The sequence below is a fragment of the Uloborus diversus genome, chromosome 3, assembly GCF_026930045.1.
Source record: "Uloborus diversus isolate 005 chromosome 3, Udiv.v.3.1, whole genome shotgun sequence".
Lineage (NCBI taxonomy): Eukaryota > Metazoa > Arthropoda > Arachnida > Araneae > Uloboridae > Uloborus > Uloborus diversus.
Window position 1 is genome coordinate 194,611,814 of NC_072733.1, and position 15,078 is coordinate 194,626,891.

The 15,078-nt window shown below is 31.6% G+C and overlaps 1 protein-coding gene across 2 annotated transcripts in view; it reads left to right on the forward strand.

Moving 5' to 3' along the window:
* Positions 1 to 902: 902 nt before the first annotated feature.
* The window catches only part of LOC129219355 (matrix metalloproteinase-16-like), a 118,837-nt gene continuing 104,661 nt past the window's right edge, over positions 903 to 15,078 (forward strand). For both annotated transcript variants that reach the window (XM_054853725.1, XM_054853726.1), the window contains exon 1: positions 903 to 1,072. In XM_054853725.1, the coding sequence (XP_054709700.1) occupies positions 992 to 1,072 (81 nt within the window). In that variant the 5' untranslated portion in view covers positions 903 to 991. The remainder of the gene's footprint in view (positions 1,073 to 15,078) is intronic.

The following is a 15,078-nucleotide window of genomic DNA, read 5'->3' on the forward strand; positions in this document are numbered from 1 at the left end:
ATAAGTGTCGTATTATTTTGTCATCCTAGAACTTTCTATAAGCCTATTGAAATATTATTTTAATCACTTTAAAAATATCGGCATTTGTTCACTACTGCACCATCTCAGCTTTCGTGCTTATTCTAGTTAAAATTCCTTGACATAGGCGGATCGTACGGGGGGCAAGAGGTGCAACTGCCCCCTCACTTTTAAAAGAAAAGGAGCTTTGCCCCTCCATTTTTCTAAGTTCAAAATTAACGATCGATCTAAAAATGATAAAACTGATCGATTCACATGCTAAAATAAAAAATAATTGGCTTAATAAGCGTGGGTTTAAAATTCTTCTCCAAGCTATTATTGTATAAAAAGTAAAATAGAGCTTTAAATTGGAAGAAAATAGCCTACTGAGGCCATCCATCTCAATTTTTGAAGTTGCATTCCGAATTTTTAGAGGACATTTAACCAGTAAAAACATCAAACTTCAATTCATAAAAAAAAGTCACTAGAAGGGAAAACCGCCTCCCTAACCGCACCTCTGTTGACCCCCCCCCCCCCCCCGCCAACATTTTTGGAGCACCATCCGTCTATGTTCCCTGATCCATCTTTTTTTGAGCTAGTGGCGAATTAATCTCTCATTAGCAACCCTGATTCCTGCTCGCATCCAAACAGCTCTCTGTTCATCACCAACTGTCAAAAGCAAAAGTCATCAGATCAGTTTTCCCACAAGTGCCAAAAATAAACGTGGTCAAAACACCCGATCTGGTTACCTCCCCCCCCCCCCCCCCCCAAACACAGCATCCAACCCTTTTGATGAATGAACAAGATAGATTATTTGCATTGAGTGGAAGAGGAAAGACAGAACCACGTGACCCAAGGCCTTCAAAATGAAGCTCGCTTCGTTCGGTTCCTCAGTTCAACGCATCTCTCCGTCCCGTGCGGTCAACTGCTGGATGGTCTCGGGCCTGCCCGCGATTGGAGAAGAAGACTGAGTAATTCTGACATAACTTCCATCATGAATTATTACATCCTCGTGTCCTTATGTATTTTCATCAATGCCGGTGCCTTTCCTGTTCAAGATGAAGAAGAAGCTGCGGTGAGTACAAAATTGTCAACTGTTTTTTTCCTCTCTCTCTCTTTAAATAGTATTTTCAATATCTAATACGAACATCTGAAGTTATGTCACTTAAATTCCGTCGATATGCGAGTTCAATTTATAAATCAGGCATGGAGCATGAAAACAAGAAGTTTCACTTATCTCTCATCCAGTAATACTTACATATACATCGATGATTTTTTTATTTACGAAAATTGTATTTGTTAGTAAAACCTATTCCTCGAAATGCTGTTTTAGACAACTTTAAAGCGTACTCTAGAAAAACGACTCAGAGAGTTAAAATATCTTGCATTCTATACATATATATTTTTTCCTTTTATTTTTTTTTCAAGAGTTTTTCTATATTACAGTTCCATCACTTGCCAAAACTAATTAAACTTAATGTTTATACGCATATACAAATCAATGCCATCATTTACATAGAAATAACAAGCTTTCAGAAACGAAGTCAAAATATGTTGCTTGCAAATATATGCCTCTTGCTGTTCAAAACCCGTTAAGTCATTTTTTTCTCGCTGAAAATGCGTTTCATTTAACACAAAAATCAAGCAAAAAATTTGATCTCCATAACTGAAATAGTTTTTAGATAACTTCTTATGAGTTATATTTTCCGGTTAGTGTTATCAATAAATTTCTCTCTCAAACACTTTGAGTGTGCTCATCAAAATTCTGTAGTAATCGACTTTTCGGGAACTAAGTATAACCGGTCTGTAATATGCTATACTCTGTGCTAAGTGCAAAAGTCGTATATGCAGCAGAGTTCCAAAGTAAGAAATTATTATCATTTAAAGTTTTGCATCTCCATGTATTTGATTCAGATGCAACTTTTCAGAATTTTTTTAAAAAAATTTCCAATCGACAAATAATCATAAAACATTGTATTTTGGTGAAATATGTGACAAAGAACCACCTGATAACCATAACTCAATTTTGATAAAAAGTGCAGATAAGACTTTTTTGCTTCGGATGGTAGTTTATGTAGCACGCATATTATATGAAGCACCATCGCTGTGCGTATGGAGTTGTGCATGTGTGCATATTTAGAGTATGTGTGTCACTAAGGCACGGTAACCGTGAGGCAGATACTTCATGTCCTACACGAAAACGGATCCCCCCAAAACAGCACTTACAATATAGAAAAACTCATGACTAAAGAAGAGAGCATACATTTTATTACATTGAAGTGTAAAGTTTTATACTATCCGGTTGAAAAGTTATCATATAAGAAAATCTTTTGTAAAGAGTTTTGTGGTGAGCTTTGGTGTGACAGGAACTATTCAATTTTTAAAAAATTATTCCTTCAAACATTTAGGGCTTTCATAGATAGACATTTTTGCTTCGGATGGTAGTTTATGTAGCACGCATATTATATGAAGCACCATCGCTGTGCGTATGGAGTTGTGCATGCGTGCGTATTTAGAGCATGTGTGTCACTAAGGCACGGTAACCGTGAGGCAGATACTTCATGTCCTACACGAAAACGGATCCCCCCCCCAAAACAGCACTTACAATATAGAAAAACTCATGACTAAAGAAGAGAGCATACATTTTATTACATTGAAGTGTGAAGTTTTATACTATCCGGTTGAAAAGTTATCATATAAGAAAATCTTTTGCAAAGAGTTTTGTGGTGAGCTTTGGTGTGACAGGAACTATTCAATTTTTAAAAAATTATTCCTTCAAACATTTAGGGCTTTCATAGATAGACAATGCATTTGAACTAAAAAGCTTGAACCACTTAAGTTCGCCACTTTGATGCATGCGTGTTGCCTTACATTCATGGGGCTTAAATTTCAGTTCATCATATAATGTATTTTGCAAACATCCTAAAGCCGCTCTAAGTATGAGCTCGGTGACACCATTTTAAAAGTGATCGTATGGGGCTCATATAATACGACCCATAGAAAAGTTTATCTGTCTGCAAAATGACAAAATACAAAGAAAACGATTTATCTTTCTGCAAAATGACAAAATCTTAGATAAGAAAATACATAAAAAAAGTTTTGCCTTTCTGCAAAAAGACAAATATTTATGTAAGGAAAAAAAATGTGTCTGAAAAATGACAAATACTTTTGCAAAAGAAAAATCATATAGGAAGTTTTGTTCTTTTCCTATGAAATTATAAATGCGGATAAAATTATAACCCATTTTAAACGTATTACTATAGACGTTTATGGGTCATTCTTCAAAAAGTGTAACTTTTCTGTCACACTCCTTTTACAGTAAAAACTTTAAGGAACAATTCATTTGACAACGTATTTAATTTCATCAAAAATATATCTATTAAACCTGCCAACAATTTTTTAATAATAAATTGTATTTTAGTATATTTTTGGTTCACAACATGTGAATTCTCACCTCCGTGGCATGTCGCACACCTTGTGTGACTGTTTATGTTGTTTAATAACTTGTTTAATGAAAAGTTTATACTTATTTATTTATTACTCCTTTCACAAGTGTCTCAAATACTAATTGTTGAAGTATATTTATTTTTTTAATATTGTGTTTATTGTGTTCGTTTTAGTAGGATAAGGAGTCATGTCACATAATAAATTCTCACCTCCGTTACCTAAACACAAAATGCCATTCCTCATTACGCGTGGCAGTAATGACATCAAATTTTATTTTCCATTATACAATTGAGATCCTTTGTTTATTTTCAGCCGTAAAGAAGTTGTGAGATTTTTGTCGAAAAACAAGAAGACAGATTTGGTTTTTAAAACTAAGAGTGGTTATTATGATTTCTCACCTCCGTGAGTTTGATTTTCAGGGATGTAAATTAATGTAAAAAATGAAGTGAACATGTTTTCACTTGCTTAATATGTGCAGATTGTAGCAACGAAGAAAAAAAAATATTTCCCTGAAAAATATATCCATTAAGGCCTATATTAATGGAAAATTCCTCAGCTCCGTAACAGTCCTTATCAATGTCATTATTTCTGATATGAAAATAAATGATGAAGGGGAAATACATCAATCTTAGGCATTCTACCAATATTATAATAAATTGCCAGTATATTCTCAAATTTACTAAATACTATTTTTAACACACATTTGAACTAAAAGGATAACTACTAATTAAGCCGTATTTTAATTAAGAGAGCTTAATATTAGATTCCCACTAACCATTAAAATGCTTCATTGTTTGCACAATTAACAAAGTTACTGCTTTGACATTAAATTGGCCTCGATTTTTAACCATTAAAAGTTTTTTTCCGAGAATAAGGCATTTTTTAATTTTTTTATTTATGAGTAAAATAATTGCAACTTAGCTGGACCATTGTTTACGTTTACTTCCAGTAGGTAACACTTTCATGTAAGAATGAAAAAAAAAAGAAATCAAAAGGTTTCGAATTTGAAAAATATTTGCATTCAAAAGTTACATTTGCTGGAGAATGACCATTATAAATGGAAAAGTTCCCAAATCATATTCCATTGAAGCGTTTTTGCTCGAAATTTTTGATGTTCATTGGATCGAAAAATCTTCTCTGGATCCCATGTGTCATTGTCTTACACATAATACAATTTTCAATTACTTTAAACCTTAATGAAACTATTGCCGGACGATTTAATGGATAAAGAGTTAATTACTTTTGTTTGGAATATGTTTCAATTTTCAATACAGCTTGGTCAAGTTTTGATTTGACATTGACTTCTTGCCTCTCAAGATTCTGTAACGAATCAGACCATTGTATAGTTTTGCTGTTTTGTAGGACTTCTCGTTAAGTAGTTTTACTTTTATTAATTTTGACTTTCTCCCATGAAAATTCTATTGAATTCAACAGTACGATGAAAGCGAATCATTTTCCGAGTGACAATTTCAGTCTAATATGTTGCTACTAGTTGAAAATATTTTTATCAGTGGTTTCGTTTGCAGCAGCTGTGTATCAGTGCTGTTGACGGAATATTGGACAATTTTTTCCAAGTTTTAATTAGAGAACTATTAAAGTGCTTTACGTAAAAAGTGTGTTACATTTTTTTTTCTTAAGTTAATATAGGTGCAAAAGGTATTTAAGATACTACGTACCTCGCGATAAAAAATTAAGAGAAGTGACTGCCCGACGACAAGTTCGCTTGCATAAATCGGCAACAATCCCTTTTTTTTTAATTTAATGTTCTATGTACTATGTTTTTCAGTTTCTTAAGATATAAGTCCACATACATACCCTACAGCCTATTTTAAATTCGTTAATGCCAGGAATATTAGTCAGGCGAACACTTACAGATGAAATTATTATTATAGATGAAAGTATTAACGTTGAATTTTATCTGTTTTATCTTCTCGTAAATTTTAATTTGTGATTCGGAAACATTGAATAAAATTTGTAGTATAATTGTACTGAATGAAGCAAGCTTGCGTATAACTAGAAAGACACTGAGGAAGGAAGTTTCGTCACATCGATTCGATTTGAGTTCACAGAGCTTTATTTGTAATTTTACTGATAACAAACATTGTAAAGGAACAACTAATCTAAGTGTGTGGAGGGGGGGGGGTAAAGGCAACAGTGAAGTTTAAAATTTCATTTTTCTTTGAGTTTTATTTTCAAAAATCATTTTCTTTCGTTGCACCATCAATGTATACGTTTAAGTTTAAAATAGCAAAAATCGGTGAAAATTGTCTTTTTTTTTTTTAAATTCAATCTAAAATGTGAATGATAACATTTGCTAACAGGGGGTATCAAGATTGCAAAAAAAACTCACTATGTTTCAACATTTTTTGAACTATAATTTCCAATCTTAAAAGCTCCTTTAAAAATTTATATGTATTTTTTTTTCGGAATGTTGAAATTTGTGTATCATTCAAACTGTTAGAATCAGCTGTGTGATATGAGTTAAGCTACAGTTTAAATCATATCGCACACTGGCAAAATTTGAGAAAAATTTACTATCTGCTGAAATAAAATCTAAATTTAATGCTCTTTCTTGCCACAAAACTCCCGGAAAGTTAGTTTACATAACTGGTGCGTGGTGGCGTAAAAACGATATTACCGATACTGTAACATCATTAAAATTTCATAAGTTAGAAAAACAATTTTTAATGTTTAAGTATGCATTATTAATTTAGTTTAAAAAAAATAACCAGTGAACATCACATCATAATGTTTTTACGCGTAGTGTAGTATTTGAAACGAAGTCGCTAAAATTTACTATAGCGTAAAACCTTGATTTCCTTGAATTTTTCTATTTTTTTTTTTTTTAATAGTTGTGTCATTATCTTTGTCAGGGTACAATGTAATTCTTATTATTTATTTTTATTTATTTATTTATTTATTTTTGTTATAAAATCTGCATTAACTACTAGATTTTTTTTTAATCCTGAATCCTAAATGATTGATAAGTAAACTAACTTTTTGATACGATTTTAAAGCTAAGCATTTTATAAAAAAATATGGGATTGGCAAGTGCATTTCAGTTAAAAAAAAAAAAAGATATGTACTACAAAAACTATGAACTGTGTAATTGTTATTATGTTTAAAACCTAGAGCAGTGAATGGAGCATCATTTAATGAATCAATTATATCTATGGATGAACTAGATTTTTGATAATCATTGCTCAAAATTACGTTTATTATTTATAAATGTTAATTAATTATTAAAAATTAAAAATATCTTTTTAAAAATTATTGGAGACATTTTAGCAAAAAATGCACTTTATTATGTGCAAAGATCTCATTTTTAAACTAAAATTTGAAAAAACAATTTTTAACTCTTAAGAAAATGCATTCCAGTTAAAAACAATCAACGTAAAAGATGCTATAAACAGTTTGGAATGAAGAAATGTAGAGATGAAAAATTTAAGAATCTTTTAATGAGATAAAAAAAAAATTGTGTGCACAACTCGTGCACTTTCTATAGAAATAACTCTTGTAAGACAAAGGGATTGAATTCGCTGTATTAAAATATGGTTCGACAATTTGTATCAAAAACCCTATTAGTTCCCTCAATTCCCTCTATTCAAAAAACAAGCGAAAAGAAAATTCAAAATAGAAACTTTTTTTTTCAATGTTAGATCATTTATTTTCCATACAATCAATTCCACTGTCAATTGAGAAGGCTGTGAGCAAGTTTTATGTTATGTTTTGAGTGAGAAAACTTTAGAGTTAATTTCTGATGATGAGCTTTGGCATCTGTGAAAAAGTTCAAGCACGATCCATTTTTAGGATATCGCTAATATGAAGGGAAATTAAATGCAGTCAACGTTCAACTGACTAGGGTCAATTATATGCAAGGGCGGCATTTCAACATTTCATTTGGGGGGGGGGTCGAGTTTTTTAAACATGAATTTTCTCAGTGTGGAATAAAATGCAAGTACATTTTTTTTAAGTAAGGTCATTAAAAAAATTCAAATTTTAATATCCACACTTTTAATTTATTTTATAGTCAACTATAACAGAAAAGATCTTGATACTACCGTTTCTAAAGTAAATTTTTAATGCACGATTTTTGGAATCCAGAAGAAGAGGAAATCTTGGTACTATATTCCGTCAATATCCAGTGGCATGCTCTTGGCAGTATAGCTGAAGATGAAAGTCTTGCTTGTCCCATCATGCACCAAAAAAAAAAAAAACTCTAACCTTCTGAGACACGAAAATGATCTTTCACAGTTAGCTGAGTTGATTGGAATCTGTGAAAAAATAATTGAAGCTACAAAGTTATGTTAGAAAACGCATCTTTAAAATTTTTCTCTTAAAAAAAAAACCACGCAAATTTAAAATTTGTGCTCTAGTCTTCATTTTTCATCATTGAAGTACACTGGCTCTTCGCAAAACAATTCTTTTTGCTTCGTTCAACAACTTTTACTTGTAACTGAAATATTTTATTTATCTTGTTCAATAACCTGCACATATAATATTGAACTTAGATTTATCACTAAATCTTGTGTTAATTTCATTAGAAACTGAATGAATCTATTATTTGATACAAAACATTGAGTCAATCATTTGACTTTGCATCATCATGTGGATTTTTGTCACTTTTTTATTTTTTATTTTATTTTAATATGTCCAATAAATCCAAATTAACAAGAAGCTCTTAATAGGAGCTCAATCAAGAATTCTAGCTTTAACTTTTGAAGACCATTTTGTACCTCACCCAGCAAAAGTATCTGTTGATGCACGAATTTTTTTCAAAAATAGCGTGTCTTTTGTAAGAAGTTTCCATGAAAGTATACAATGTATTGAACTGCTCAAATATGCCTCTTAACAGGAGGAATCAATGTTCACTCACTAACTGAACTTATATTTAAAATATGAGCGCAACAATGAACTCAAAATACCAAGAAACTTCTCGTAAAAATCGGGCCAGTCACACTGCACTGCCCTTTCACATTGGAATCAGAAGCATCATCTTAACACTGCACTTACAAGTATGAGACATTTAAACCATATGAGGAAATTTCTTCTTTAATTGAAACAAACTTATTCTCCATCTATTTTTTTTATTATGAAAGTTCTGAAAATGATTCATGAATTTCAAAGTTTTTATCCAAATAGCGAAAAACACTTGCTCGTGGCTGGACAGGTCTCGAGTTTCATCAACTTTTACTAAAGATCATCTGAAGATTTTTTTTTTTAACTTCCAATTGCATATGATCACTGATTTGCGCGTTAGGTAAATTGAATTTCCTGATTTCTTAATATTCTGCGCAAAATATTTGGGGGTGCAACCGCCCCCTCTTGCTCCCCCTATTTGCCACCCCTGATTATATGTAACAGTCCAACTTTTCCAGTTTCCCTGTTCTCTGCACAGTTATCTTTAGTTTTTGATACTACCAGTACCTATTTGGACAATAGAAAAGTCCTTCTCGAAATTAAAATAAACTGAGATTTATCTAGAAAGTAGGGCAGGGTTTGGCAAAGTGAAATGGTTGATATGATGGAGCTCGAAATGAGAAAATTGGAAATTTGTTTTAAAAATTACAGTACATGAAGAAAGAACAATGTATTTTATAATAAAACTTTCTCTGAAATAGTATTTTTTATTTTTGACAGTAAAGTTTCGCTTTCAAAAAAAAAAGGGGGGGGGGATATTTCACCTTTTTTTTTTTTTTTGTCATGGGGCAAAGGGAAAAATGGAATATTTTTGTAGTGAAATATTTTCTATTGAATTATAAAAAGTATTTTGATCAAATGAATCAGTAAATAAACGGTTGAATAAATGAAATGATACCGAAGAAAATAAACGAGTAATTAAATAAATTAACTAATTAATGTATGAGGACAAATAAATGAGTGAGCAAAAGAGTGAATGCATAAGAAAATGAATGAATGAATGAATGAATAAGTGAATTGCTAAATTAAGGTATGTTGATAAAGTAATTAATGAAAACTAAGTGAGAGACATAATAAATGATTGAACAATTAATCGAAATTACCTATTTCACTTTGCCCCGCATGTACTTGTCTAATTTTACAAAATATTTAAAATGCAAATAAGCTTAATATATCCTAAATAAGTACTAGTCAGTGATACTAAATGGATGAAAGTACATTCATGAAATCAATATTTAGTAATCTATAACGAAACCGACACCTTGCACCACGATTTCTTTCCAAATCTTTTCATGTTGCGAGAGAGAAATTCGCGTTAGCTCTAAAATTAATTACTCGTGAAAAACTCGCATTATAGCCGTTTCGCGTAAGTAGAATCGCGTTGTAGCGGGAGTAGATTGCATCACATTAGGAGTATCAATATAATTTACTACCAAAGAAGCGCAACACTTCATGCTGAGGGTTGCTTGAAGGGCAAAATAAGTCTAGTTACCCTACTGGTTCCCTGATTGCAAAGTATTCAATCTGTAATAAACAGGTTCAAAGTTTTTTTTTTCGAGTAATCACGAATTGCTTATTGTTTTCACTTGACCGTTGAATGACGACCGCGTCATTTTGATTTTATTTTTAAAGGTTATAATGCAGGCGTCCATGTGCCTCGCAATCGAATTAATTATAAACGACCTTCTCGATTATACACAATCCTTTTTACACGAAAACAGTACCCAGAACACAACATCCAGCACATAACATCCAGCATCCTGCCCCTGGCTTTTTTTTTTTTTTTTGAATTCTGACGTCTTAAATTCAAATTATGGTTACGATAAAACCATTAGTAGAATCAAGAAACCCAACGAGTAGGGTCCTATCACAATTCGCGATTGCGAAAAACATAATTTGAATTCAAAATCTCAAAATTCAAACTCTTTTTTTTTCTGACTTAGCATAAGACATTTCATAAAACCATTAATTTTATCGAAGCTCAATTTTAAAAACCTAACAATTTACTAATTACTACTTTTTACATTAAAACAAAGTAGACTAAACAGAATTTAGCACTTGATTTAGCCTGCGGAAGAAACAAATATTTTTATAATATTTCAGTTAAAGGTTTTTTTTTTTTTTTTTTTTTTTAATGTTCAGCAATTATTTACCGTCGCATTAAAATATGATTGATTTAAAAGCGCATACGTGATAGGTTTAAACTAATATTTAAATACGCCATTGAAAAGAAAGTCTTTGTGGAGTTTAAGCGAGAATTAAATGAAACAAATTACTATCGACGGCTATTTTAAGCGCGAAATGAATAAAAACATCATGTTTACGCTAACCGAGAAAATATGACTGATGTGCAAACGATATGCTATGCGTCACTTTTGCATAGACTTTACTGAAAAAAAAAAAACATTATTAAATGAGATAAATTGACTATTTTCCGTACTATTGATCTTATTTCATTTGTTCTTGCTAAAACTTATGTTTTACTTCATTGTTAAAAAGAAAAAAAAAATAAAGGAAAGATTTTTTCTTTTCTTGTCAGGTAGTCATCCGTAACTCCCAAATAACTACCTTGTGTGTGTCCATTTCAAACCAAGACTTTTAAGTCTGGCTAGAGGCGGTTAACTTAGATTTCAGCGACCGACTAGAAATTATCTGGGTATTTTTAGGAACTATATAACTATTACTGTAATGAACCTTTACGCTCAGATTAACTCTAAGGATAATTTAAATTCATTAATATATACGGTAATAAAAATAATTAATGTATTAAACCAGCTTCATCTTCAACTTTAGTATAAATTCTGAAGAAACTGGAATGATCATTCGAATTTCATCTATTGAATGACAAATGTAGAAATTGCAGAACTAATTGCTGTCAAGTCATCAAGACTATTTAGAGGAATGCACGAATCGGATATCATAAAATAAAGATAGCTGATGGATTTTAATGCATGATTCACTCTGCGCAATCATAAAAAAGAAGCTTTCTTAACACTAAACATTTTTCCAAATCTTACATTTTTTTTTTCTTTTTTCAAAATAAAAATAAATACATAGAAAAGAGCAATTTTTTTTCTTACTTTTAAAATTAATATTAAGCACAAAACTATGATCAATTACATAAGGTAATATTTATATAAAATATTCAGTTTTGCAGCACTTTTTTTTTAATGACTAGTGAATCTAGTGACAACAAGAAAATAACGCTGAAAATGTGCAAATTATCAATAGATTGCAGAACAAATAATCAGCAGATTGCCGACACGTGCTCCTGTGTCTTGTTGAACTTAACATCTAAAAGCTAGCACTTTTCGCCCTTGAAAAAAGGGTTCCTAGATACCCCAAAACACGTGAATGCAATAAGCTGTTAATTTTGCCTTTTCAATGTTGTTTCCCTACTGATACTTTGTCGCATAAAGGTATTAAGTTGATGCGAAAAAAAAAAAACAAGATTTTTATTTTCGAGTCCCTTTAGTGCGGAAAAGTTACGATTAGACTTAAAAAACAAAATAAAAAAGTAATTACTAAATTCTTATACTAACTGCCAATCGCGCAACAAGCCTGAATATTTGAAAAAGAATGGAGAAATTCAGTGATTTTAAAAAAAATGTTTTAATGTTTTCTTTAATGCTACACAACAAGAAATTTGCAAAGGGTGAATACATAAAAAGTAATTAATTTCTCTGTTTACAAATTACCCTTATACTTTATTATTAATTTAAAATTCAATTGTTTTTTTTTTTTTTCATTTTTTGTAATTTTTAAAACACATTTGTGTAAACTTTTAGTATAACAATAGTTCTGGAGAGGTCTTGATAAGCGCTGCCTATTGTTCTTAGGTCCAAGCGCCTCCAACGTTTCATTGATTTCGCCTTTTCTAAAAATACAATTTTTTTAAATTTTGTTATTTTACATATTTGATCATTTTTAAACGATATTTCAGAAGTAGGTTTTTTAAGAAACATACGTTAAATTTTGCTAATGAATCGAACTGCAAATTTCGCCGAATGATAATTTTTCTGAATACTCTAAATTTTTCCGGATGATGGAAATTTTACCGAATCGTCAGACACAATTTGCCGAATAAAGACATTTTTGGGAGGTCCCTGGGTTTCCCCTAGGCTTTATCGGGACTCAGTTTTCAAAACAAACTTCTGAGTGGATAACTCAGTTTTAGCCCGTGTAATAGGAGCGTGAGAAGAAAATTTTTCTTTCCGATTCGCTGTAGGGCAAGAAAGTTGTGATAGGTAATATTAAAGTTGCCAGAAAAAAAAGAAATCGGTTGATATCTTCAGATTGCGCAATGTGCTTAACTATTTTTTAAAAAATGAACTCGGGTAAATGCTCCAGTAGTCGGCTGCAAGGTCATAAAACTGGTCAATAACAATGTCATTAAATATTATGTGTATGATTCAAAATCGGACATGATGCATTCCCCCATTCCTTTACCTATCCCCAATTATCATCCAATATCAGTGAAGTTGTGGGTACTTTATATTAAGTAGTAACGAGTCATTTTATTTTAAATGGTGCGCCCATCATCCTAGTTTACGATTCTGCTTATTTTTTTGTTAAGAAGTCATACCATCTTTAAATGTTAAGTACCCTTATTTTTTTCGTTCTACTGTAAATTTGCTTTTAATTATGCTTTAATAGATTGTATAACATAATGTTTCACTTAAAAAATAAACTCCACCTTAGACTCAATTATTTTTAGAGGGGTGGCCGACCACTGGGTACTGAATTCGTATGCATTTCTATTAGTCGGTCATGGCAGATTGACAACAGGTTCTATACTGTTTGATTGATCTATACAGTAGTCAACTGCGTACTAAATATGGATTTTCTAATGTTCATCAAATAATAATCAAAATAAAGTGTTGACACAGCGGCAATTTATCTGTTTTGAGTAAAAACTCCCTAAAGGACGTTATTTCATCAAAAGAAAATGCTTAAACTTTGTGTTTTATCTTTTCTGACAAAAAGATTCATTTCGTCATTTTATTGCTTCTAATGTTGATTTTAATTTAGTATTCTCGAAAAAAGTTGTTGTAAATACAGTCCATCGTTTCATTTAGAATAAAAGTTCCATTACTAAACGTGTCATTACCAAATGGTGATTAATCGTTTTTCTTATCAAACCATCTAACATTGGTGATTTGATTTTACTAAGGCTAATTATTTCAAATGTTGGTACCACTTCTTATTACTGCTTCTATAACCAAATATTTAATTCCGTGGGCTTTATTTCTCTAGGAGATCAAAATTTATTTTATGTTTAAAATAATGCTGACTTTGCTTCAAAATTGCATTACATAGCTACAAATTCCATTTTAGTTTATTCATCGTTCACTAATATTCTTGTAGAAAGCTGTATGATTATCTGCATGACACCACCCCCCATCCCTCTTTCTCAATTTACCTACATACAAGCCCGTCATTTGGGCAATTAAGGGGGGGAGGGGGCAATTGATCCCTCTGGATTTTCAAAACGTAATGCAATTATGCATTTTGCTTTTTTCCTTTAAAATGCATTGAATGATACCCTCTGTCCCCATCTTCCGCCGAAAAACTGAAAATACGAAAGAGCCTATATAATTCTCCTTACTCCAGTTCGTTCACAGCGAAGTGCCATTGTTTTTTATGATAAATTTTCTTTTAGACATGACTTTGATTGTTAACCTTTTACGCAAACAGATTTTTACTTGCATTGTTTTGAGGGGAAATTATTTCAAAAACTGTAATTTTAATTTTATGTTCGGTTCGTTGAAGGTTCGTTCTAATGAACATGGACCAGTCAAGTGTCAATCATATCCATCAATAATTCGCTCTTTATCGGTCATGAATTCTATCAACTCTTTTGTTCAGTCTTTATGTTAACATAAACAGTTAATACAGAAACATTTTTCGCTGTGGGGGGGGGGGGGTGGAGCATCCAAGATAAAAAGGATTAAATGCACTTTTTTTTTTTTTTGAGGTTATTCAGTATCCAGGTGAGGTTGGCGAGCACGTTAGACACTTTCGCATCATTAATGAGAGAGCTGACACTGTTATTTTATGTTCCCATGTGACCATAAAAACCGAATGTTATTTTTTGTTTAAATTTTAATTTTATCTGATAGATCCTAACGCACCCTTTGATATTCTTCTGCCACCCCCTAGAGTCCCTCTCTGCCTCGCCCCAGGTTAGAATGTAGAAGATAATGTAAAAGATAAATAATAAACAAAATTATTGCATTTTGCATTTGACGCATATTCAAATTGATTGCAGTTTGAAAGATAATATAAAGATAAACGTTACGAAGACATTAAGCGGGCAGAATGCTTTCGTAATTGCTGGAATAATTAATTTTGTAAGTACACTGCTGTGCTGTAGGTTTTGCATTCAATTTTGTTTAAATTTATTCACTCACATCCCATTAGAGTAATGAAAATGAAACGGTCGACTACTGGGTCATGCATGGCCGAGCACTGGATTTCTATGGCCGACTACTGGAGCATTTTGTCGTATTAGCAATAGCTTGGTTTTTAAAATAAAAATGTCTTTATTCCAGAAATAAGTTAGTGAATCGTTACCAGAAAGGTTTTGCCTAAAGTCTTAAAATGTTTTTATTGTTGTATTGATTGCTGAAATTTGCAAGTTAACAAAAACCAACAAACGATCTCTTAAATGGCCGACTACTGGAGCTTTTACTTTTTTTTGGGGGGGGGGGG